Genomic DNA, 27950 nt, shown 5'->3' with positions numbered 1-27950 from the left:
TGGGACGAGCCCAATAACATAACACAAATCTTGGAACGATCTGGCGGCCACGAATTCGGCTGAAAGGAACAAATAAAACAGCAGGCAGCTATATAGTAATTCCCTAAATAAAACGGACCGATTTGTAAAAGAAAACGGCTATATCATTGCGGAAGGTTTTAGGGTTATGTAATAAACACCCTTTGATAACGAAGCCTCCCTCCCTGCACTTCGTCCTCCTTCCCCCTTTTGCCTGTGGCGTTTCTGCTTGAAAAATTTCAGATCGCACCGCGTCCCAAACCCTAGCCCCGCCGGACTGCCGGAGCCGCACGAAGATGAGCTACGCGGCTTACAAGATGATGCACTGGCCCACCGGCGTCGACCACTGCGCCGCCGGCTTCGTCACCCACTCCCCCTCGGACGCCGCCGCCTTCTTCACCGCCGCGACGGTGGGCCCCGGGCCCGAAGGCGACATCGACTCGGCGGCGGCGGCGTCGCGTCCAAGGCGCTTAGGCCCCTCGCCCAACCTGGTCGTGGCGGCCGCGAACGTGCTCGAGGTGTACGCCGTGAGGGCTGAGACGGCGGCCGAGGATGGAGGCGGTGGCACCCAACCGTCCTCTTCGTCCGGTGCCGTGTTGGACGGTATCTCCGGGGCGCGCCTGGAGCTGGTGTGCTATTACAGGTGCGGTGGGCGGTCTCTTGCTTCTTACAATTTACCACTGGTTTTAGATTTCAGAAACGAAAGGATTTGGTCCTAGTTTATTGTGTACTAATTTGTTGATGAATGGCATGTAGGCTCCATGGGAACATTGAGTCCATGACCGTGTTGTCAGATGGAGCGGAGAATAGGCGAGCCACTATTGCACTTGCATTTAAGGATGCAAAAATAACTTGTTTGGAGTTTGATGATGCTATCCATGGCCTGCGTACTAGGTATGCATACTGTTTCCTCATTCTCCTTTTATAATCGTTAAATTATTGATTCTTGATTACTGTGAATATAGTCCCCATTTGCAAAATTGTAGATTTTGTAACAGATGTATGTGGTAACAATGCAACTAATGTATGTCAAACTTTACCACTGGGACATTGGGATGACCTTTGAATCACACGAGCAGCAAGCAAATTGATAGCAACTTAGCAAGTTATTAGGATAAGAGTATCCCCTTGGGACCAGCTTACATGTCAAGTAACGAACCAATGAAGTAAGCTGTAAGGATCTAGGAGTCTTTTCAAAGACCCCTAGCCTTTGGAGTGGAGCTAGTGTGACGAACTAGAGTACATTTAGAATTTTGGCACCAAGGAAACTGCCCTTTAAACTGTTGCTCAGGCTGCATTTATAGGTCTGACCGTCTGAGCAGGATACATAAGAAATTACATGTGGGTGGCCTTAATAAAGGTGTCTATGGCCTGGGTGTACATTAGACATTTTCTTATATTCGGTGCATGGATCGTTCCCACGGGGAGCCATGGACTGTGTCTATAGCGAGGTCGTCCCTGGCTATTGAGCCAGGAATGAAGAACGGACCACTGTGTCTCTTAACTGGACTCAGTGTTTGGTAGTCAAAGGAGTCTTCTCTGTCCTTAATGAATTGCATGTGGGTGAATCCTTCTTCTCTTGGTAGCTTGTCGGATGGCCTTTGATGGTCAATGTGTCTTCAATATCCAAAGGGCTTGGTCATTCATCGATCGTTGAGGGTGCCAGTTGGGACCATCCCGCAAAACCTGCTAATCGGAAAATTTTGAATGATACAGAGGCTGTTTCTAACTAGCGTTATTCACTTTTTCTGCCTTTTTTCTAATGTAGATAAAATTGAAAACTCCATCTCTTTAGTGCAACTATTTTGCTATCTTTTCCTTGCTACAGGCTGATGCGCTATCAGTATTTCATTATCATTCTTGATGTTTCAGTTCAATGCACTGCTTTGAGGGCCCAGAATGGCAGCATCTGAAGAGAGGCAGGGAATCATTTGCTTGGGGTCCTGTTATAAAGGCTGATCCTCTTGGAAGATGTGGTGCTGCACTTGCTTATGGACTTCAGATGATTATTCTAAAAGCTGCCCAGGTGATATTTCCGTGATGTATCACATATTTTTGTCTTGAAATATATATATTTTGTCCCATCTCTATCTCTTATTACATTTCTCATTACCATCAGGTTTTCATTATGCCAACACTTGCTCTAAGAATATGGGCCCATTTAGAAATGCTAGTGCTATGGATAGTGATTACTTGTCTGGATCAGTAGATTACAAATATTTTACTCTCCTCCAACGTTGTGTGTTTGATTGATAATCTTTGGTATTTTTGTACATATTAGGTTGGCCACAGCTTAGTTGGAGAAGATGAACCCACCTGTGCATTGAGTTCTACTGCTGTTTGTATTGAGTCGTCATATTTGATTGACTTACGAGCTTTAGATATGAACCATGTCAAAGATTTTGCTTTTGTACATGGTGAGATAAGATCTGTTTTGCACATACTATATCGCAGACTACACACATTTGTTTTTTCATGTTTTTCTATAATCATGTTGAACTTTTTATGTATGCTGTTGTGTCATGATACTTGTATGCTTATTTTCTATCATCCTTTTAGAGCTTGTCTCTGATTATTTTCATGTCGATTCTGCTGACCTTATGCTTTATGTCTATTACATATTTGCCTCTTTTAAAATATTCTGATATCTTTTATCTTTTTGTTTAATCATTATATATGATTGTTGCTGATGCATTGTACAGCTTACACTTGTATAATTTTGTGTTCCACATCTTACAAGTGGTGTCGCATGTCAACAACAAATAAGAATTAGGTAGCTTGAATTTTCATTTTTGCTCCCTACACATTTTGTTTTTATTTGTATCGAAAATTACACCTTTTGTTTTGCATTCTATATTGAATCTTTTAAATATTTAGCTTGTTAAATACTCCCTCCGTCCCAAAATATGTTGATTCTAGCCCATAATATTTGTTCAACTAAGTTGATTTCTATCCCTTTATCTACCCTCCGTCCACAAATCATGGAGTTTTGTGGCCACTGGCATATATATATTAACTTGGTTGGAATCTATAAGAAGGCAAACTTTGCAATGTAATTTCATATTCCTCGTTAAATCATTGAAATGTTTCGCTTGTGAAGTACTGATGTCTTGTAAGCTGTAAGTTTAGTATTTAATTTACAGTTTGACACATGATTTTGTTGTAGGAGATATTTCCTTCCTGTGACAAAATAAAGTCTCAGACATAGTGGAAATTGATACTGGTGCTGGATCTGCATATCATGAGGAGTCTCCTTTTGCATTCCATTTATATATTCATCACTAGTGCTACAACTATCCAAATGTGAAACCTTGCTATTCATGCTGTTTTCCATTTATGATTTCTTTAGGTTATATTGAGCCTGTGTTGGTCATACTTCATGAGCAAGAGCCTACATGGGCTGGGCGTATCTTATCAAAGCACCATACATGCATGATATCTGCATTTAGCATCAGCATGACTCTAAAGCAACATCCAGTGATATGGTCTGCAGCTGTAAGTGTACAAGATTGCTCCTAAGCATTGTCTTTTCTGTCTTTGGTAGCTTATTCCTATGTTCTTTCGGCAATAAATTTTGGCGTTCAGAGTACTAGAATGTACTAAGGTGGCTTGTGGTATTCACTAAATAATTACTTATTTCTTTTGCATAGAACACGGTAGGTTTATCTGTGATTGGTAAATGTTCCGAATTTAGATAAGTTATCAAATTTTGCTCTATTTCAGGACTAATCCTAGTATTCAAGTCCCTCATTTTAGGTCAGCAATACCGCATTGAGGTGAATGGTATTGATTTTAGTGGTGCTATCATTTCTGTCCATAGATCAAAGTTGACATACTATGATCGCGAATCCTTTTTTTTTTTCTTGTTGATTGCTCAATTGTATTACATATTTTAGGGATTCCATTGCGTTTAAGCACTGGATTTATTTGACTCTATATATAACTTCTTGCCATTACAAAATAATATACTTACCATTACAAAGTGTTTGTTCCTTTCAGAATCTGCCCCACGATGCATACCAACTTCTTGCAGTGCCTCCCCCTATTAGTGGTGTTCTTGTGATCTGTGCAAATTCCATCCATTACCATAGTCAGGTTTGATCCCTTTAAATACTCGTGGTGAAGGCACATACTTTATTTTGATTTGCTGAACGTGGATCATTGATTTGAAGTTCTCTTTGTTATTGTAGTCCACATCGTGTTCTCTTGACCTGAACAATTTCTCATCACACCCTGATGGCAGGTACTGTTTGTATATGTTAAATGCAAAGTACTAATTGGATTACGATAGTTTGTTCTTTTTCTCGGATCACATACAAATGGGCCCTGTTTCTGCTTAACTACTACACGGCTACACACATATCAGTGGTGCAGTACCATCACAATCACATACCAAGATCACCAATGTGGATACCTGATTTAAAAGTGATAAGCTCAAGACGTGTAGTGTGGTCTCTTCTTATATGGTTGTCCATAGAAAATAAGATTAAAATAACCATCTTGAACTTCCCCTAGGTCCTAGCAACCTAATTATTTAATTTTTTTGGAAGATTATGTTTGAAGCTACATACTTTTAAATCCATTATTACTAAAGGTGTTAACTGAGACATTAGCACAGCATTTGAGCCCATCTTGATGTACTGGTAAACATGTGAACTGAGTAATTCGTAAGGTGAAATTACTAGAAGGTGCTTGCTGTTGATTATGGGTGATTGGGTGTGCATAACACACCTCATTGTACTTATTTGGTTGTAAAAAGGTAGTCAAATCTACTGTACTGGCATGCTTTTCTTGCTGAGAGCAAATCTTACATGAAAATAGTGGGTTGATCCAAAAAGATATAGAAAACCTGCGAAATATGGCACATATACTACTCCGGCAGCAGTGTTATACCTATCAATATTGAATAGTTGATTATTCTTAAGTTCTGTAGTCTATACCGTATTGATATTGCTTAGCTTCTTTCTTTTTCAGTAGATTTGTATGCTGGTAACCTTCTGTTCTTTTGCTGGCTTTGCAGCCCAGAAATTTCTAAGTCAAATTTCCAAGTTGAGCTTGATGCAGCTAAAGCAACTTGGTTGTCCAATGACATTGTAATGTTCTCGACAAAGGCTGGAGAGATGCTGTTACTTACAGTGGTTTATGATGGGCGGTATGATAATTCTATGGTTCATTGTCCTATTGTCTGTGCTACTGTTGTTCAGAGTTGATCATTACATGTTCTTTTATTCTTTTTACAGAGTTGTGCAGAGATTAGATCTTATGAAATCAAAAGCATCTGTCCTCAGTTCGGTTGGTTACCTATGTACTTCTGTGCTTATATGCTTCCTTTTTTAGATATTGCTCTTTTTTAAGTTTACTAACCTATTTATGGACAGGCTGTGACATCTATTGGAAACTCATTCTTCTTCCTTGGTAGTCGTCTGGGGGATAGCCTTCTTGTGCAATTTTCCTACTGTGCATCAAAATCTGTTTTGCAAGATTTAACAAATGAGGTGTGTACTGAGATATCTGTGTTGATTTACTTTTTATCTTTGAAGTAAAACATTTCACTACATGTCGGATACCTATATTTTTGGAACAACACCTGAAATGAGTTCTTTTTTACTGTCATTATAGAAAACATGTAACTAGAGATGCAATATTTCTGTACTTGTGGTTTTGAAAATTTGAACCCAATAATTCACCATTGGGCTTGAATGCAATGATTTTTTTGAACTGAGCTTGAATGCAATATTAGTTCTAATTCTTCTCATGGTGTTGAAGCATGACCATGGCAGCATAACCATATGGGTGCTGCTACTTTGTGCCGGTGCCCGGTGATCCATCTGCTAGTGTCCGATTGTTTACACCATTGTTTGCAGCTTGCATTATTGATCCTCCTGTCAAACAGATGATGCCACATCTATGGCACTCACTGTCAAGTCATTCTATTGGCACCTCAATTTTATGTTCCAAATGCCTCTTATCATAGTTATTAAAACCGGACCGGACTGAGGTGTGATCTGATTTGATTAAAAGACTGGGGATGCACATGAATCGGTAGAAACTGGTTATACTGCCCAGTTTTGTATAAAACTGGCTAAAAACCTGGAGCAGTCTCTGGCCGGCTATACTTTTTTCAAGAAAAATCAAACTCCATGCGTGGGAGGAGGGATCGATCCCGTGATCACTGGCTTGCCCATGTACCTAGTAAACCAACTGAGCAAGCCACATTGTTGATTTCACAAGGAGAAGCACTCGATTTTTTTCCTTGGAGTCAACCAAAACAACAAAAAGTAAAAAAATGTTATTTAACCAACGGTCCTGCCAATGAACTGTGAACTGATGGGCTCACTGGTTTGATGGCCGGTCCAGGTTTAACAACTATGCCTCTTATGTTTCTCAACTTGCCATATAGTTTTTCTGTTGGCAGATCAGTAGAAATGGTTATTGGGTTGGTTTTTAGGATTTTTTAGACCAACGTGATACTTGAGAACTGGCAACCAGGGTCATTTTACTGCCTTGTGGTGGCTTGTTTTTGTGGTGGCGTGAGTTCTTGTACTTTTTTCTGTTTTTTTTGCGTGTTTGGACACCTTTCTTCTTCTATTTATGCAATGATACACAGCTCTTGCGTATTTGAGAAAAAAAAAGAACTGGCCACTCGTTAGAGATCATTAAAGGTTATTTCCTCCATTCCCAAATGATCATCATATTAGTAGTATTTATTCCAAGGTCTATTTGTTATGTGTGCATAGGAGTAAATGTACATTGATGCATGCGTCCATGCACACAACCCTTTACAACCAACATGCAATGTCTTGGTTTGTTATTGGCTAGGAAATAGTGGGGATGGTGCATGCATCAGAGTTTGTTACTAGATTAAATGTAGTACATGATAGTTATTAGCTTTTATTGGTTTGGGTGCACTCCTGTAATATGATGATCAATTGGGAACGGAAGGAGTACAAGCCTTGGCAAATTCATCTTCCATCCACTGCCTTTTCTTCTCTTCCTCTGCTACTACCACCTCTCTATGCTTGTTCGATGGTATCATCATTTAGGGCATTCAATGAATATAAGGTTCATTTTCAAGGCTAGACTTTTGACAGAAGTCCAGAAATCAACCCTGAACCTTCGAGTTAAGACATTTTACGATCTTAAACTCTCAAATACATCTGCTTTACCCCCTGGTTCGAAACATTACGTCTTTATGCTGACCTGACACCGTGTGTATATTAGTGGCACATAAGATTTGTTATGAGATGCCCCCCTTCCCCCCTACACACCTCACACCATTGTATATTTTTGTTAAAGCATCTAAAGATACATTTAGTTAATTAACCATAAAATGTACTTCTACACAATATTAAATTATACTTTTAATTAATACTAGTATCGCTATAGAATAATAGTAAAATATGTACATAACATGGATGGTTATTTTTGTTGCATGTAGCGTTGAGCCTTTGAAAAATACCACGTATAAGGTGAGCTATGGCTGTCCCTTGAAAGCATTGGTGACTAATGATATAGCAATCTACTTTTGTAGCGCTCTGCTGATATTGAAGGTGATCTGCCTTTCTCCAAGCGCCTAAAGAGGATTCCTTCTGATGTTCTACAAGATGTGACCAGTGTTGAGGAACTTTCCTTTCAGAATATCATTGCACCAAACAGTTTAGAATCAGCACAGGTCTGAGTATTACTTTCAGGGTTTCAACTGTATGCTAGCTACCTGTGGTTCCAGAATCATATGTTCTAATTATCTGTACTCCTTTAAAAAGAGCAAGTGGTGGTGGTGAATCTGCCACCACCTCATCACCAGTGTCCCCAATTTTGATATGTGGGACCTACTAGCGGAGAAAAGGTTGTGCCAAACATAATCCTTCAAACTTGGTTAGTCAATATTTGCTAATATAAGAAAGTTGAGATAAAAGAAGAAAAGCGCACAATCTTACTCATTTATTGGTTATGTGGATTGATTATACAGTGACGTTTATCCTTCCTGTACAATGCACAATTCCATTATCTTTTTCAATTAACAAAGGGTCTTCATCTTGTATATAGTTGTTTACTATTTCTTTTTGGCTACCATTTCCAATCACGAACTATATTACTTATTCTCTTAAAAAATATCACAGTTGCTTCTCATTATATTCTGACTATATAATTCACTGGCTTTTTCTTTGCAGAAGATATCATACATTGTGAGAGATGCATTGATCAATGTTGGTCCACTGAAAGATTTTTCATATGGTTTAAGAGCCAATGCAGATCCCAATGCAATGGGAAATGCGAAGCAAAGCAATTACGAGTTGGTCAGTGGCATGGCAATCTTTACTTTTGATCTTTTATTACTGTTGGGTCTTTGTCAATCAGTTCTATGGTTGATTTAGCTACTATTGTTGGATGTGCATATGTGGTTTGTTTTTTTTATCTTTAGTATGGCAAACCAAGGTTTCAAATCCTACCTGTAAGCAGCAGGTTACAGCTGGTTGTTGAAAATTCCAAAAGTTTCTGATATTAGTACTAGCTAGGTTTTGAAGATTAGTTGTTCTCAAGTCAAGGAATTAAATACAAGATAATGAAAAGATTAAGACAATAAACTGAATGTTTACCAGAATGGGTAAATTGCTAACTGGAACTCTGATGAGTTTATATTTATACATAGTACATGACTGAATAAACATAATTAGGAACAATGTGCCATCTGTAATCAATTGAGGTGTTAACATCAATGGTCCATAATGTATGCTATTGAATAATCTGCATGAATATGTGCTAATTATTATGTTGACGATATTCGATCTTAACATTTTACTTTTTTTATCACCTTTCACATATCTGTCAATTCAGTGCAACAATTAAAGGAATGCAATAATCTATTTATCCTGATTTAATAAAGGATAGTATATATATATTCCACTTCAAAGCATGCAGTTTACAAAAATGTTGCTGAGAATTGTGGATTGGGAATATGCCATTGCAATATGGAGGCAAATGGACTGATTTAACCCCATTATTCTTTCGTCCTTTCCCATCTCCACCCACTCCATGGCTGCCATTGACCAACTAGTGGTGTTCCAGAGAAGGCGGGTGCCAACTGAATGAGTAACGAGCAGTCATGGCGTCCTTGGCTGCTGATAAGCTCTAGAAAAATCCGTGGAGTTATCTCTTTTGATACCAGGTCCAGCCAGCATCATTGTCCTTCCACTGACCTACTTTTCTTAGTTTCTCCAACGCAGGCCTCCTAGGCACTAGCGCAACCCAACAGCACACTTGACATTGACATAGCCTCCGCAAGGTTCACCAGTGCTAGTGTCAGCATTGTAAACATTGATGAGCATTGGCACTGCCTTCTCACATCTGAACGTTGCAATCCACAATGCACCACCCCATCATTTGTCTTTTCATTGCTTTCCGCAGCAATGTTGGAACCCATTGGTAGCAGCAGTGCACCATCAAGATAGCATCTGTTGGATCTGTGGAGATCATGGGAGTAAGGTGCAGCAGTAGGGAAGGATGAGGCATGCGAATGGCATATTTCTAAACTGTAAACCTTGATTGTGGCATATTATTACCATTTTTTCCTTTAATTAAGTACTGCTGTATGTAATTTATCCTTGATTTGGGCTACTCATTTTTCTAAACAATATAAGCTTATTTCAGGTGTGCTGTTCTGGTCATGGTAAAAATGGTTCACTTTCTGTCCTTCAACAATCTATCCGTCCTGATTTAATTACTGAGGTAAATATTTTTTCATTTACCATTGGTATTTTGAGTACTTGCAATCTTTTTGGGAAGTTGCAAATTCTTTATCAGTTTGTTTTATTATTAGCTTGCTCGTTCATCCGAGATCTTTGATTTTGTTGGCTTTACAATAGCTGATGAGCACACATTAGTTCCATGATGCATGCAGATCATTTGGGTCATAATTACCGTTTCTACTTTAAGCATGGGATGGATCAGATTGGGCCATTCAGTATATTAGTAAGGCTGGGGCAATAAATGTTTCACTTAACATATTAATGCTGGTGGTGAAACATGATTTAGTATGGAACACATGGTGGTTTTTGCTGTGAAAGATTTGCTGTTGTATGCTGAGTCTCGTGTTGTCAGCAATATTGCTGTGAAACCAGTTATCCTGAGTCTAATATGAAAGATTTGCTGTTGTATTTTACATTTTGTTTGTTTATATGGTGCTAGTTTTGCGTGGGCTGTTCATAATTAAGTAAACTTTATGGCCCATGTAAAATAGTAACCACACATGAAATAGAAGGTTGTTGTCACTGGATCATATCTTGATGGCTCAACCAAACTGAAAATGCCATTGATGCCTTTTGAAAATCTCCAACAAAGCAGTCCATCTTTTGCATCTATTGGTCAACACCAAGTATGCATTTATTTTGTCATTACTTTTAGGTACTTCGTGGAATACTTTTATTTTTACTCAGTTACATTGTTCTTAACTTCTGTAGGTGGAATTACCAAGTTGCAGAGGTATTTGGACAGTTTACTATAAGAGTTACCGTGGACAAATGGCAGAAGATAATGAATATCATGCATATCTGATAATAAGTCTGGAGAATCGGACAATGGTAAAACCTTTTTTTTTTTTGTTTTACTGTTTGATGTATGCTCCTTCCCATGGGTATGGTGATGCGTACTCTCATTGGTTGTGGTGAACTGATATGCTTATAATGTTGTCCCAGGAAACCTGCATTGGTTCCTTTTTAGGTATGGTATATGACAATTAAACAATAATAAGATGATCCAAGAAATCCTAAACAATTTAATGAATACTAGCATATTGCCCATGCGTTGCAACTGGATTTTAATTAATTAAAGGAAATTATCATTAACCTGTTATTACCATCTCTTAATTGCTGTATATATTTGTTATTGACATGTGGACCCTTTAGTCCCACACTATCCTTTTTCCTTCCTATAAAAAGTAGAGAGTTGGTGGAAGTGGTTGACATGTGGGTCCTCTAGCCCCACATGCCATTTTTCCTCTAAAAGAAAATTGGGAGTTGGTGGTGGGGTTGGTGGCAGAAGAACATCACCACTACTACCTTTTATAAGGAGTATAGATTGCTATATGTGGGAGGACATAAAAAGGATAAATGGGACCAAAATATATGCTTTCAGCCTCCTATTTCTATCTCATGTCCTAAATGGCTAAATGTCATTCCATACGATTGCAAGTTTTCTGGAAGTACATGTGACTTAACGTGTTCCACACAGAGTTATTTTAGAAACTTTGGAAATTTCTAATGCCCCAACTGTTATAATAATTGAGGATACTGTTATGGGCAGGGATCAAAAGGATTGCCAGGCAGTCTGTCTACTGGCTGCTAGAGATGAGAAATAGGTTGGGGTGTAGGGAAGGTGATGTCAAATAGTAGTGAGGATAATCAGGCAAAGAGTAGTGAACGGCCAAATATATTTTTTCTTGGTACTATTTTTGCCTGTTTATCTCCCCTACATAGTTTGTGGAGTGGTTCTCATGATTTTACTAAATTGATGCTTTTCAGCTAATATTTCCCACAACATTCCCCCATAAAATAATGGTTCAGATTTGTACTGTATATGTTTTCGCTTTATGTGGAGTTGGTTTTGGAACAAAATCATGACACAGGAATAGTTGATTAAGTGCTGAGTGGTTAACTATGGTCCGGTTTGTTGTCTCTTCTAGGAAACTTATTTCTCAGCTTCTTGAAACACAATTGTTGCTTCATGTGAACATTACCTTCCAAATGGATCGGAAAATGGGTGTATACCTGTATGCAAGGTTTTTTTAATAATTTTACACCAAAATGGTTGCATGCAATGTGAATATCAGTATTAAAAGCAAACCTATTTATTCCCTGTCCCAAGCAATATCTGTACTGGTTTGACCTGCATTATGTGTATGTTGTTTCTTTCACTTCTTTTTATTTGTTTGTGCGAGTGTTCCTAAACCATGTCATGCCATGTGGTGTGTTTTTCAATGTTCTGAATATTTTATTCAGCTGACACATGGTTTTGCTATTTAACTTATGATTGGAATCGATCCTCCCCTTTACTTTTGATGGAATGATGGCTAACCATTTGATAATTGTGTTGTGAAAGGTACTTGAGACAGGTGATGACTTAGGAGAGGTTACAGAAACTGTTGATTACTTTGTTCAAGCAAGCACCATTGCTGCTGGCAACTTGTTTGGGAGGTATACAACTGCTAATATTTCTGTAATTTATATCAATTATGTAAATAGTAGTTTGGCATTATCTGCTGTGGAACAGATAGATTTTGCATATGTCTTATAGTTATGACAACTATCTCATGTGGATTGAGCAACCTGGGTTTCAGGGTATGTCTAATTTGTCATGACATTACTCCAACTATCTCTTCTCATGTGTGCGTCTAATGAATGTGTATGTTTAGTGCTCTTCCATAATTTGTTTTCCTACATTTCACATCATCTGACGGCTTTCATAAAACATGAATGAAGATTTGAAGATGTTAAAAATCTAAAGGTTCACTGGTACGCCAGCCAACTGCCTTACCTGTATGTGATACATACATAATGATGCAGCAAGCCAGCAATACAGTGTATTGCCAAAGTGTTGGTTAAATTTCGAAAATAATGAGAACAATTAGTGGTAATTCACTAATACATTGTGTGATACGTTTTTCAATACACATTCCTGTCCTGCTTCTTCCATAGCAAGGGAATCCTCTCCTCGCTGCTTTTCGCGATGTCTTTGCGTCATGCCTGTGAACAGCAGGGGATGAAGCTGATTCTGGGCAGTAATGAGGGGATGTCACACTGGATGGACAGTTGAAGCTGGAGTTTGATGAGTATCCTAAAGTGAAAATCAAGAGGAAGAAGAGAGGTGGTCGTGGTGCTTCATGCACATGAAAGAGGGGTTAGGTCAAGCAGCCTCTATTGCTGTGCTGGTGGGTTGATTGGGCTGCAAGGGCATAACATGCCTGTTGGTCGATACAATGGGCAAAAGTGCCCTATCTCTTTCCTCCTTTACCTTTTCCTTTTCTTATGATGGCATAATGGATCTTCTGCGCCTTCTTGTATGCGGCATAACATATATCATGCTGCAATTATATTTTAACATATATGTACTCAAATCTTGCCCCTCCTTTTATTTTGAAAATTGTGTATCACTGTCTTATGTATCTATATAACTGATATGTGATACTCAGGTTATAATGCAGGAAATTTAGCAATTTCTATTATTTCATTATTGTTGAGTCTTTTTTCTGTTTTTTTTTGCAGGCGGCGTGTCATACAGGTATATGGTAAGGGTGCTCGTGTGCTTGATGGTTCTTTCATGACACAGGAGCTAAACTTTACTACGCATGCTTCAGAATCATCTAGTTCAGAGGCTCTCGGTGTGGCATGCGCTTCCATTGCAGATCCATATGTTCTTTTGAAGATGGTTGATGGATCTGTTCAACTTCTTATAGGAGGTAATGCATATCCATTAGTCAAACACGAATTGCTTTCGTTGTTATTTGTTTTTTATTTGTCCAAACTTCGGTCAAACTTCAAAATTCTAGTCCACCAGTATATACTTATCGCATGCAATTTGTCATATTGTCAAGTAGTTTGGAGGAAGTAATGCTAGAAAAAAAAAGAATCCTTTTGAGGAAGTAGAGATCAAATAAGCATATGATGGTGAAGTGCAATACCTATTTTGCTTTCATATGGCTTTAGAGGACACAGACATGTGATGATTTCCTGATAGATGAAGATAGAAGTTAGCAATCTGGTGCTTTGTATGTTTAGGACTAAGCTGGTGCATAGAACTGTGTTTTAACTATTGGGACTGATTCTTATTTCAGTTCTAGCCTATGAACTTGTGTGAGATTTGGATGGATTAGGTTTAGGAAAGGCTTTTGGAAGTAAATTTGATATGGCCAGCTAGACGAGTTGTATATGTCATCTTAATTGCACATCACCAATTACTGAAATAATTAAATACATGTCTTTTTTGTTTCGTCGTGCAGATTATTGTACTTGTACTCTTTCTGTGAATGCTCCCAGTATATTTATTAGCTCAAGTGAGCGAATCGCTGCCTGTACACTTTATCGTGACAGAGGTCCTGAACCATGGCTGACAAAGACACGTAGTGATGCATGGTTATCTACTGGTATTGCGGAGGCAATTGATGGCAATGGTACTTCATCTCATGATCAATCTGATATATATTGTATCATTTGCTATGAAAGCGGTAAACTGGAAATTTTTGAAGTGCCTAGTTTCCGATGTGTTTTCTCTGTGGAAAATTTTATTTCTGGCGAGGCTCTTTTGGTTGATAAATTTTCTCAGCTCATATATGAGGATAGCACGAAAGAAAGATATGATTGCACTAAAGCTTCCCTAAAGAAAGAAGCAGGAGATAGCATTCGGATAGTTGAGCTTGCAATGCATAGATGGTCTGGTCAATTCAGTAGACCCTTCCTTTTTGGACTATTGAATGATGGCACATTGTTGTGTTACCATGCCTTCTCTTATGAAGCCTCGGAGAGCAATGTGAAAAGGGTTCCATTGTCACCTCAAGGTTCTGCTGATCATCACAATGCCAGTGATTCCAGGCTCAGAAATCTCAGATTTCACCGGGTTTCTATAGATATAACATCACGAGAAGACATACCAACTCTTGGACGACCAAGAATAACAACCTTTAACAATGTTGGTGGCTATGAGGGATTATTTCTTAGTGGCACGAGGCCAGCTTGGGTTATGGTTTGTCGACAACGATTGCGGGTGCACCCACAGGTATGTAAATGCAATGCTCAAGTTCTCAATGTTCTTGCATTTGACCACTTTTGCTCCTTGTCTTGATTTTTTGATTTTTATTCCAGTTTGACATTTTAAAATGACCAAACTGAAGCATTTACTATTTTGCAGTTATGTGACGGTCCCATTGAAGCCTTTACTGTTCTGCATAATGTAAATTGTTCTCATGGCTTTATATATGTTACATCACAGGTTAGTTGTTTGTGCATTGTTGTCAGATAGTTTTACTAAAAGTTTGAGATTCAGGGATACACTTCTTTTTTGGTTGTAGGGTTTTCTGAAGATATGCCAATTGCCCTCAGCATATAACTATGACAGCTACTGGCCTGTTCAAAAGGTACCTCACTGTAACTCCTGAACAAAAAATGGGTCAGTCAGCATTCTACCCTAGATTCCAAACTTGTAGCAAACAATCCCTCAAGATGTGCACCCAATGTGCCCACTACCTTGCTTCTTACAAGCCTATCACATGCACATTCATATAAGCCAAAACAACTAGTTCTGGAGCTAACAAGTTCTTTCTTATTTGAACACCTTGCAATCCTTCAAATGGTGCTGCTGCAGAATCAACATCTGCTGCACTGATGCCACTATAATTGAGTGACTGTTTGCAATTCATAATGTGGAGGTTGGAGTAGGCGGACCATGTGTGCGGGGTATTAGAATTATGCATTTTAACAACTCAATTTTGTGAGAATCACAAAATCATGTGGGATATGGTTGAGGTTCGGATGGTTGCTCCTCAACCTATCATTATTGATGCTTGGTTCCCCACTCATGCTTGCTACCCCTTGTTGTTGAAAATAGGAGTGTTGCAACCCAGTCATCCTTGTGTGTCCTTGTTGACTATTACAACCTTTGGCTATAGATATTGTTGTGGTTTGTCAGGAGGAGACATCGAGATTTAGTATGCTATTTGTATCTTCGGAAACGTATCCTGTTCCACAACTCTGACTTGGTTTAATTAACTAGATAAATCTCCTTAAAGACATGGTAAAACTTGTCCCTTTGCCCCTGTTCAACAATAGTTTTGACATTGACATTTCTTTCTTTCTTTATTTGTTTGTTCAGTTCAAATTAAAAACCATTCAGGTCCATGCCATCATGTTGAAGTGAATCTGAGCAACACCAATATGCCATTGCCATGGGGGAAAAATCGCCTCAGGAATTACCTCAGTCCTTGCTTAGATGGGACTCAATCCCAATCCATTCACGTGTATAGGGAGGGAATTTGAAACTAAAATCTTGGGCCATCCAAACTGCTCTTATTCCGCAAGTTTAGGGGGTTAGGAACCTGGTTATGTAGTTCAGGATGAGCCAGAGTTCAGGGAATAAACTGAATTACTCTGAAGCCTTCTCATCCTTGAAAACCTGACCATGTTGCATCTTTGCAGGTCCCTTTGCATGGCACCCCACATCAGGTCACGTATTATGCAGAGCAATCTCTTTATCCCCTAATAGTGTCTGTTCCTGTAAGTATTAGTATATGTTATTACTGCAATTCTAACATAATTTATCATTGGCATCTAATTATGTTTTTGAGGCATTTTCGAATATGTTCAACACATAAAGTCCAAATAACACCCTCCGCCACCTAAACTTTGATTGAGAGTCCATCTAGCATATTGAACTTTAAAACCGGACGTTCAAACCCCCAAACTAAACAATACAGTTTATACAACCCCCTAAGGTGATTTTGCAAAGTGGTTTTTCATCTAATTTGCATGTATGTTGGATGAGTTTGATCACATGACATACGTATTAGACATATATATGTTAAAAATCTCCATGCAAAACTTTTTTTTCACTCCCTTATTCGCTGCAACAACATTGTGAAAGTGTCACATCACTATGTAAGAAGAAATTTATGACCTACTATTAATGATATGTAAATATGTTGTATCAGTTATTCAAAGCTGCTCATTTAAGCTTCCAAATGTGCAAACTACCCTAGGGGGTAATACGAATGGTATTGCAAAGTTTTTTTTTTTTTTTTTTTTTTTTGGGGACGGGGGGGGGGGGGGGGGGGTGGATGTCCAGTTATAAAGTTCAGGGTATTTGGACTTCTTCCTATGTACAACTATCTAGTACAATATTCTCATTTTGGTCCTGCAGGTAGTTCGTCCCCTAAATCAAGTTCTTTCTTCTATGGCTGATCAAGAATCAGTTCATCACATGGATAACGATGTTACAAGCACTGATGCCCTTCATAAGACATATACTGTTGATGAATTTGAGGTCCGCATTTTGGAGCTGGAGAAACCTGGTGGACATTGGGAGACGAAGTCCACAATTCCAATGCAATTGTTTGAAAATGCTCTAACCGTGCGCATTGTTACATTACATGTATGCGTCTTTTCTCATTCCCACTTGAAACCAAACTATATGAACTTCTGTGACAAACCAAGTGAACCTGTCTGGTTGAAGACACCATATTTTAGCAACCCACAAGCACATTTTTGCAAACTAAATGCCCTCTATACTCTATATTTGACCCTTTATAATTCAATTATGGAGCTGTTAGCATAAACTGTCAGCTATAATAAAGTCATCATTACTTCCTTTTTCTATCTTCTTTTCTTCCAAATGCATGGTTGCCATGTCATTTCTATGCTTGAGATTTATCTTGTTTGAAAATTTAATGATCAAAGGTACACATGTCTGTAGGTTTAATTATATTATTCACTGAACAGTTATGCATTTTTACTTCAGAATACAACCACCAAGGAAAATGAGACCCTGTTGGCCATTGGGACTGCTTATGTTCTTGGGGAGGATGTAGCTGCTAGAGGACGTGTGCTTCTGTTCTCTTTCACGAAAAGTGAAAATTCTCAAAATCTGGTACTGTGAGGGAGCATTATTGCAATTGGGAAAAAGGTTATTACTTCCGTTACGTATCGATTGATTTGATAACATGTAAACACTAATTGCAGGTCACTGAAGTCTACTCAAAAGAGAGTAAAGGTGCTGTATCAGCTGTTGCGTCTCTTCAAGGTCATCTGCTGATAGCTTCTGGTCCTAAGATCACATTAAACAAGTGGACTGGTGCTGAATTGACTGCTGTTGCATTCTATGATGCCCCTTTGCATGTTGTGAGCCTGAACATTGTGAGTATTGAATAGCTTTTGGTTCAATTAATATGCTTTTAGGTTTTGAGCACGTAACTTTTGGTTTAGTTCCTGTTTTCTGTTCTCTAGGCATCATTTTTCCTCGAAAGTCCATGCATAATGCTGATAGGAACAATTAAATAGAAAGAAATAATGCATTAATTGTTTCTTCATACACAAGGCTATGTAAATAGTGGTTCCCTGAATCTGGCCTTACCTGATGTTTTAGCTTTGGAGTTTTGAGCCAACCCTGACTTCTATTGTGGAGGTTAGTATAATTGGAGCTTAATGCCTATGAGCCAGCTGGGACTTTGGATTTTCCAGTGTTCATGCATTGTACTGACTACAACTTCTTTTCTCATAACAAAGATGTACGACACAGCCACTAACTGTTCTTATTGCATGTTACAAACATAACATTAATTATATAGTGTTCCATCAGGTCATGAAAAGTTGTTTTGGATGTACGTCATGTCATCATCAATATCTTCTATAATATCTAGTTGGGGAACATAAAATTCATGTGTGTATTTGTCTTGAAAATTAGTTTCATAATATTAAAATTTATTGGGGTTATACATTAGTGGTTAAAGTTACATTTTTCTGACTGGATTTTTAAAATGACATGTTTTCCTGACCAGAAAATATTTCCCCAGCCAGAACAGTAAAACAACCAAAAAAATGTGGAGAAAATGATTAAAGTAATATTTTGATATTTTAACAATTGATATTACAGATGAATTTTTTTTTTGTGTATTTAGCTAAATGTTTTTTGCATAGTAAAAACATAGTGTGGAGTTAAAAATAAAGTAGTTACCATACTTTTGAGTTGAAGTGATATCCCTCTTACTGTTTTTTAAAAGGAGTAGGAACTGCATACTCGACCACAGGAATGACATCATCAATAGTACTACACCAAACCAAAATATCCGTCAAATGTGTGCACCATTTGGTTTCTCTCAAACTCAAGTTCTGGGAACCTGAAAACTGTTCCCTTTGATCATAACAAGAAACCTGTGCTAGCCAGTGTTAATATAGACTATAATGTATTTTTTTTATTACTAGCTAATCTGCTCATATGTTGCCATGGAATCTTAAAAAGAGAACCTTTGTCATACTACCTCAGTCCAAACTCTAAAAGTTTAGCTAAATTTAGCTATTATTATCTGGAGGGAGTACATTTTAAAGCATAAAATTGTTTAACTGTTTTAGTCAATTTTTGCCATCAGTTTCTAAATACATGCTGAGCTAGGCAGGGGCACAGAGCACTGTTGCTTCATGATGAAAAACTGACGCAAGTCTTTTTTTCATTCACTTTCTGGATGCCTGCTGAATTAATCATCTTCTCTATTTAATGTGAATTCATGTTATTTAGGTGCAATACAGGTCAGTACAATTCTGCTTGTGAGGGCAAAAAGACACAAACATATGCACATTGCATAATAAGTTATGACAATTCAGTCCTTAATAAATTGATTTCTATCAATACAGCACTGCTGTGATATCAGGCAGGCCGGCTACACTCTCGTACACCAGCAGGAAAGGCCTGGCCCATTTACAACTTGCTAACCTTAACTCCCATTTACACCTGCCAGCGGCCTGCAGCTTGCACCATTCGTTGCGTCCTCTCCTCCCTCTATGAGCTGGACCACGCCATGCTTCCTCCCTTCTCCAACGTTGCCACTCCTATCTCCTCCATTCTCAAGCGCCATCGGCGCCAGCCCCTGGCCCTCTCCAGCACCACCTGCCTCCAGTCCCTTCTTTGGCGAGTCTATCTAGCAGGGTCACGTCTGCAATTCTGTCCCCTTCCCCTAGTACGATTTATTCCCGTCCCCTTCCTCTCCCTCTAGCAAGTGAACCGGCAGCGCCGAGCCCGGGACCACCAGATCCGCTCAACCTGAGCGCTATGGTGCTCTTTGAGCAGCAGCAGCAACAAAACAGCCAACAAGCGGTGCGTTGTGGTGGAATTGACCATGGCGGAAGGATTCAAGCATTGGCGAAGCACGCTCAGCTACCGTGCTGCCCCGCCAAATTGACAAACAGTGGTGAGTCTCTGCACTGCTGTACAAATACAGTGGCATCAGAAGCTGGCGCCCTGCCAGATCCAAGCATGGGCGGCACAATTCCTGTTGCGAGTTCCATGGGCAATGTCCAAGGCAAGGAGGTGAACGGGGGAGTAGGCGAGGATTCCCGTTCCCCTCCTATGGATCTGTGGTCCCCACATGTCAGAAGGTTGGTGGCAGAACCACCACCACCACCACTAACATTTAAAGTAGTATAGATTTCTTGTACTTGGTGGGTGCATTTCCAATGCTACCTTTTGCATATTTAAATTAAGAGAAAATCTATTCTATGCCATTGAGTTTGTCCTGGTTCAACAATTTGCCATTGACTACCTCTTTCTATAACATACCACTGAGCATATCAATTGTTCTACAATATTTCTTAGAAAAATGCCTTTATAGACATAAGATTAACAATCGATTTATCCCATCCGAAATTTCAAAAAATAATGATGTTGTTTTGTGTAGCCTCGTTACGCAGCATAATAGTTTGTTTATAAGTTTCAAATTTTTGCATTACTATTATTTTATAAGATATAATTTATGTGTTATATGCTACTTCCTCCGTTTCACAATGTAAGACTTTCTAGCATTGCTCACATTCATTTAGATGTTAATGAATCTAGACATATGTATGTGTTTAGATTCATTAACATCTACATATATGTGGGCAATGCTAGAAAGTCTTACATTGTGAAACGGAGGGAGTACATAGAATACTTTTTTGCTGCTGTTTTTGATGTAAATCATCTACCATGTGTTACACAAAATATTTTTATAGTATTATCTTTTGTTTAAGCAATTACTCATGTACCACACAAAAGTAACTTTTTAAAAGGACGCGACTACAGGGAGCGCATGCACTCGTTAGTGCTAACCAGCGACCATCTTTTTTACCAAAATAGTACAGTGGGTATCAACTCGTTACCCTTCTTAATAGCACCTGCCACTTGCATCCTCATTGCCCATCTAAATTCCAAATAAAATTTTTCTCTTAAATTATTTGTCGGATCTACGATCCGATTACACCATTGTGCTCGTTGCAATTAAATCTGTACAACAAGATCTTACATGATTATATTATGATGAAAAAATTATTTATGTTTGTAAACTACTTTTATTATATACTAAGTTACTTTTATCATATATATAAATTACTTTTAGATTTGATTAAATTACTTCCTATACATTCATAATGCTATGAGGTGATTACTTTTATTATTATTTTAGTCAATTCCATAATTTGTGCTGATTAATTTAGTTTCTAGATAGAGTTATGTTTTTATCACTACAACGGATTTACTTCTAATGTCATGACAAAATTACTTTCTTTTTGTCTCAAGTTACTTCTATAATATATGTAAATTACTTTTAGACTTTATTGAATTTACTTTTATATGTCTAAGAAGTAATTTAGTGAAATCTAAAAGTAATTTAGATATATTATAAAAGTAATTTGTAAATTTTCATCGTAATATAATCATGTGAGATCTTATTGTAAAGATTTAATTGCAAGTTGCAACGAACACAATGGTGTAATTGGATTGTAGATCAGATAAGTAATTTGAGAGAATTTTATAAGAAGGGAAAAAAGACATGGATGCCTAACACTCCGATGCTTCTCTCAAATTGTAAACTCTGATGCTTCTCGACTAAATCGGATGGCCGCGCCAGTCGTCGCTGTGTAAGACCAGATCGAGAGGCCTCTCGTTATAGATTTTACGTTTTTAAAAATATTAAAAAAGAAAAAAGTCTTAAAACATTTACCCAAACTTCTTTGTCATGCAAGGAGACCAAACGGAAAATTTCATAATTTTTTGGAACTGCTATTGGTGTCAATCAATTGCCAACCCTTGTATGTATATAAGGGCAGTTTGGTTATTCTTTCAAAAATAGCTGGGCACACTGTAGAAACAATTGACGAACTCGGTGGCATATTGTAGAAAGGGATAAAGTCGATGGCAAATTGTTGGACCTAGGAAGTTGATAAACTCAGTGACGTAGAGTAGAGACTCTTAAATTAACTGATAGCCATGAGCCTACGGACAGAAATATTTAGTAAGTTTTTGACCCAATGAATGGTGCAATAAGCTGCAAAGGTTACAGAAAATTTGTATAATTAATTTTTAAATTTGAATTCAATGTCTGCTTGTACATTGTCTTGATTTCATGTGCTTGCAATGTTATGTATTATTTGTACATTTCAATCCATATTTAGGCTATCCTAGATTACAGGAACTCAATTTGTAATACTATTTTGCATTTCAACATGCATAAGCTGGCAATTTGCAATAATGTGCACTGCTTTCTTTAATGGTTGTGGTGTCTGAATAATCCTCTGAGATTGTTTCTGTAACAGGTCAAAAACTTCGTTTTGTTTGGTGATATTCATAAAAGCATTTATTTTCTGAGCTGGAAAGAGCAAGGTTCTCAATTGAGTCTCCTGGCAAAAGATTTTGGATCACTCGATTGCTTTGCAACTGAGTTCTTAATTGATGGAAGCACGCTGAGCCTTGTAGCTTCAGATTCTGATAAGAATGTGCAGGTCATTTTCTTTCTCATAATTCTTTTCATGCATCAGCTCTTTTTATTCGAGTTTCATACTACCTCCATCCCAAAAAGGCTTCATTTTTGCCTATCCCATACAAACCAATACAAAGTGAAAATACTAGAATGTCTCCCACTTAGGTCTCGCTTGAATCTGCTGAAAAAGGGGATAAAAATTTGGATACTCGTGGAACGCTTTTCAAACTGCTAAACGGTGCATTTCATGCGAAAACTTTCTATATGAAAGTTGCTCTAACTTATCAGATTAATCTATTTTTCAAGTTTGTAATTAATCATACTTTAATACCACCTCATTTTACGTGAAACACTTAATCTTCATTTTCATCTTCATCTTCATCTTTACGTGAAACACTTAAACTCCATGCGTTGATTGCTTCAAAGATAGTCTTTTTGGGACACATGGAAGGCGGCAAAAATGAAGTCTTTGTGGGACGGAGGGAGTACATTATTGGCTTACATTTACGATTTAATCCATCTGGCTAGCTCTCTAGCAATGAGATTTTGTGTTGTCACTTGTGTGTGTTTCATGGGATATTATTATGTTCGTCAGGGTCCAAGATAGCATCCAGTAATTGCTTCTTTTAGAAGTAAACAAAACAACTGGACAAACATTTTCTCCTAGAACTCCTAGTGATAATAATCTGGCCTATATAGTCTGCCATAGACTTGCTATTGAAAAATAAACTGGTGATCCGGAATCTTGGTTTGGATCGTTCCGGTGCATAAAAGTTAAGCTTCCCTGCAGCAAAGATGAGCAATAGATCAGATAGATCTGTTCTCTGGAGCTGCAATCCAAAATAAGTGTTTTGAGTCAATTGGTGAATATTTGCAGCTTTATGCCAGGAGCAGCAGCCAGTGGTGGAGCTAGGATAAAATTATAGTGGGGGCTAAACCAAAGTGACCAATAAAAGTTGAAACATGTCTCATGTAAATTGGCTATATGTCTAATACAAAGTATAAATATATGTCATTAACGAAAAATAACATCATCCATACCAAAGCAATATTTAAATGTCCAATAGATGATGACATGATTTGCGACACTAGTACACCCTATCGCCAATTATTCTTCATCAGGGGTAATCTATACAAAAGAAATGTCAAATTAATGAATAATGACAATTGACAAACAATAGCTTCAAATAATTTAAAGACTTAGGTAGGGAATGGAGGCATGGAGCATATCACTAAATTATTTGTAGGCAGTAACATCCGACGTTTTTTCATATCTTCAAACCTTCGGATGATTTTTTCATTACTAATACTTCTAAAAATATGCTTCTCAGTATAGCATATCATCAAGTCATTCAGCCATTCATCCCCCATTTTGTTTCTCAAATCTGTCTTTATAAGAGACATGGCTGAAAAAATCCTCTCAACTGAAGCCGTTGCCACCGGAAGTATCAATACTAACTCAATGAGCCTATACACTAATGGAAAAGTTCTTTTCTTCCTGTTTGAACATTAATTCTACCCTAGGCCTCTTTGACTGACTTGCAATCTCATTATTGAGTGGAGGATCGCTGGTATTTGTGTTACTTGAACTAGAATAATATGTGAGCAGTGTTCTTTTTGGCATCTTCACAATCTAGCAATATAGCAGAGTAGCAAACTAGGAATCACAAACAAAATTTTCAATTCAATATCTCTATGATTTCTTGAAGACTTGAACTATTAATAACAACTAGACTTGACAATTGAAATTGATTTTAAATAACAAATCAGAAATTTTCTATACCTCAAATCCTCAAGTACTTGGCCTGCTGCTGGCACTGCTTGCCTGCTTGCTGCTGCCACCCTCGGCGGCTTGGCCCTTCGCTGCTTGCCTGCTAGTTGCTGCTGCACGCCTGCCAGTGGCCAGCAACCGGCGTGCCCGCGCGCCGCGTGTTTCTGCAGTGCTATCGCGCCGCGTCCCCCCGCGGCCCCGTCGCCACTCTGCGTCTCTGCCTGGAGGCGCTCGTCTGCCGGCTGCCGCCGCGCCCGCCGCCTGCGGTGCCGTCCCTGCCCCCTTGCGCGTCTCCGCCTCTCTCTACGCGAGCAGCACGACGGCGCCTCTGCAGCAAGAGCCAAGAGCGACCGAGGGAGATGAGATTTACGGTTGGGTAAGGTTTTTTTTGGGTCTTCTCAGCCTTTTGGGCCTTCTAACAATCTCAGACAAAGTCTATCTTAGCTCCCCTTCCTATAGATATATGGATTAGAATTTTAGGGGAGTATTATGGGGGCTCTAAGACCCATTAGTGGGTGGGATTAGAGACAAGTATTTATTGTTCATTTGGTTCTTGCCATGTAATTTTATCTGTCGTGTGATCATGTCCTTTGGGCTCAAATTGATGGATGCTTCTTTGATCCCTCTAGTTTAATAATTGTTCTTCACTCACTTTTGCAAATACAAGTAGCTTGCTGTTATCCTCCCACTAAAAAATATTTAATATACTAATGAGGCCTGATGTGCATAAAACCAACTAGCGAGTTTGGTTTTTTTGAATTTATGTATTTTTCTTTTATCCCTGATAAAATCAGAAAATGGCTATTACCTGGACTAGATGGTTTGGAATTTTGATGTCTCGCTCTTTCTTAACCCAACGTTATCTTCTGTCAATATTGCTTACTGGTTGGTACTTTGGTATCCTTGTTTCTTAAGCAAAGTCGTAGAGATATGTCCAGTAGCAAAACAATGTGAAGAATTGTTATGATCATACTATGCCAAAAAGAAAAAGAAAGAGCAGAGCTTGTGTGCATTGTTGCTAACTTACATTTGTTTCCTTTGTCTTGTTTTTTAATAATTGACAGCATTGAGTCCTATTCGTACTATCCATTTGTTAGATTTATTTTCAATAGTACTATTATAATAGTATAGAGTTCAAATATTCTTAAATTTATTATTATTATTGAAGTAGTGGTTAAAGCTTATATAGCTCAGTCAACGATGTTTAATTATTGAAAAACGAACCCCACTGTCTAGTTAATAATTACAGTATCTGGCACCATTTCATCAACTGAAACAAGTTGTGACATGCAGATCTTCTATTACGCTCCAAAAATGGTTGAGAGCTGGAAGGGGCAGAAGCTCCTCTCCAGAGCAGAATTTCATGTCGGAGCCCATATAACGAAGTTTTTGAGGCTGCAAATGCTTCCTACTCAGGGCTTATCGTCTGAAAAGACAAATCGTTTCGCTCTTCTTTTTGGCAATCTGGATGGTGGCATTGGATGCATTGCGCCTATTGATGAGCTAACATTCCGACGGCTGCAAAGCTTACAGAGGAAGCTTGTAGATGCTGTCCCACATGTGTGTGGCTTGAATCCAAGGTCATTCAGGCAGTTTCATTCTAATGGGAAGGGACATCGTCCTGGACCAGATAACATCATTGACTTCGAACTTCTTGCACAGTAAGTTTACCTTCATATGAGCTTGATTATTTTCCCATTTGCTTTTGGGTTCTTATGTTCGCTGCACAAAATGTTTTGCTAACCATTGCTTTTTATGATTAGTTGCTAATGCAATAATATTTTGGTTATTTTCAAGTAATAAAAGTTCAGGGTACTAAAGTCTCAATGGATAGATATGGTGTGAAGTCTCAGGGTACTAAAGTTCAGGCTGCATATGCTATATTGTAGGAGTTGCCCATGGGAAGACAGTTGTCTCTTGTGTATGGGTTCTGTGATTGGGAGGTACTCCGTAGATGGGTAGTTGATGTGTCTCAGGTTTCTCTCCATGAGAGGTGATAACTTGAACATTAGCTGAGCCTATTTAACTACCACTTCCATGCCTTTGATGAGTCTTCGTCTCTGAATAAAGGGGGAAAACAAATTATCCACTTTATATTCCGTCAATTGCTAAACTAGTCTATGCCATAGACCAGCTGGCGCCCTTGGTTGAGTTGTGCCTTCAGACAAGTTTTAACCCTGTTTTAGAACATAAGAGATTCAGATAAATAATATAAAAGTTACCTTTATGAAACAGATAATTTTGAAGAAGCATGTAATTTAGACCTTTGCAATTGTTAAGTGGTGTAAAATGGATATATTCCTCGGTAATAATGTTTAGTCCCCACAACATGATACACAACTGATGTCTATAAGTAATGGTTTAATCATAATGGTAGCTTAATACCTTGTACGAACTCATACTATTTCTCCGAAAGGACTACACAAACAAGTAGTAATCTGATAGGCTTCTTTGACTGGGGATATTGCTTGAACGGAAATTCTACTGTTGGCCGCGAAGTGAGCAGGCAACTGGTTTTCTGAGGCATTGATGCAAATTGTACTGTGTTGTAGGAAGTTCTTATGGTGGGTTATTTAATCATTGTACGTCATAACATGCCTAGCTAATTGACCGGTTTTTTCTCTTGTAGCTATGAGATGTTGTCATTAGATGAGCAGCTTGATGTTGCACAGCAGATTGGAACTACCCGCTCGCAGATACTGTCCAACTTCAGTGATATTTCACTGGGCACTAGTTTCTTGTAGATTACATTGGAAATAATAGCGTCAATCAGATTTAGAAGCTGGCAGTTAGCCAACTCTGAAGCCACATGAAGTTTCTTCCTAATTTCTGTGATCTCATGGCAATTGGCACCAGCTTTGGTGTAACCTTGCTAGTCCTCAAGGGTTAATAGTTGATGTATGCCATTAAGGGAATTATCTCAGCAAACTGTGACAACCATGCTAGTCTACGATTTTTATTTAAAACCACATGATGCTGGAGAAGCTGGATATTCTTCCAAAATTCAGTGACCTGACCATTTGACACCTTGTGAAGATAGCAGCCACAATGTAAAAGAGATCATTGACACTTGACAGTTGGAAGTGATCAAGATTAATTAGAAAGGCACTGTGTTTGCCATAGTGGTTTATAAGGACGAGACTAATCTACTGCTAATTAGGTCTGCGCCCTCTTTTCAGCAGAAGTCTAGTTGAGCTTACTGGATTTCCTTTTTTTTATAGTAGTGCGACATGGTTGAAGCTGTAAGTTCGTTTTCAAGATCATTGAACTTCTATACTATACGGGCCATGTTTTATGCACATTTTAGCAGAACTCTGTAAGTGCGGTTACTGCATTTGCTCTGAACTTCTTTCCGATCGTCACAAAAAATTTGGAAGAATATATAAATCGAGAGCCCGATTTATCCCAAAAAAAAAAAAAATTGCGCGATCAAAGGTTTTTTCTGTTTCATCATATACAACCTTCGTTGTTTCGGTTGAGCGTTGCAACTGAAATTTAAAAATTTTGTGAAACAATGAGAACGTGTGTTGCAACATGTTGCTGTCACATATAAAACAATGAGCTTTAATGTCCTGAAATGTACATTTTTCTTTTGTCGGAATATAATCATGCGATATCTTGTTCTAAAGATTTAATTACAACAAATACAAATGGTACGATATTGGATCATAGATTTGATAAATA

At 38.3% G+C, this 27950-nt stretch overlaps 1 protein-coding gene across 5 annotated transcripts; it reads left to right on the top strand.

Annotated features, from left to right (window-relative positions):
• The first annotated feature begins 170 nt into the window (after positions 1 to 170).
• Positions 171 to 27567, top strand: LOC9266269 (probable cleavage and polyadenylation specificity factor subunit 1). Of its 5 annotated transcripts, none has more exons than XM_015780254.3 (26): positions 171 to 661; positions 775 to 912; positions 1891 to 2044; positions 2300 to 2435; positions 3368 to 3513; positions 4018 to 4113; positions 4209 to 4261; positions 5039 to 5170; positions 5259 to 5310; positions 5397 to 5513; positions 7550 to 7690; positions 8193 to 8315; positions 9667 to 9744; positions 10476 to 10595; positions 12112 to 12206; positions 13275 to 13468; positions 14009 to 14781; positions 14914 to 14994; positions 15074 to 15139; positions 16197 to 16274; positions 16918 to 17148; positions 17515 to 17643; positions 17736 to 17909; positions 22332 to 22517; positions 25560 to 25927; positions 26896 to 27567. In XM_015780254.3, exons 1-26 carry the CDS (start codon positions 315 to 317, stop codon positions 27008 to 27010), a joined length of 4323 nt encoding a protein of 1440 aa, XP_015635740.1. In that variant the 5' UTR covers positions 171 to 314; the 3' UTR covers positions 27011 to 27567. The 5 variants fall into 5 exon arrangements, with proteins under 5 accessions (XP_015635740.1, XP_015635739.1, XP_066165674.1 ...); XM_015780253.3 differs by having other exon boundaries at positions 8190 to 8315; XM_066309577.1 differs by lacking the exon at positions 16197 to 16274 and having other exon boundaries at positions 8190 to 8315.
• Positions 27568 to 27950: the final 383 nt, after the last annotated feature.

Source organism: Oryza sativa, chromosome 4 (assembly GCF_034140825.1).
Source record: "Oryza sativa Japonica Group chromosome 4, ASM3414082v1".
NCBI lineage: Eukaryota > Viridiplantae > Streptophyta > Magnoliopsida > Poales > Poaceae > Oryza > Oryza sativa.
This window is presented reverse-complemented; position numbering and strand designations above follow the sequence as displayed.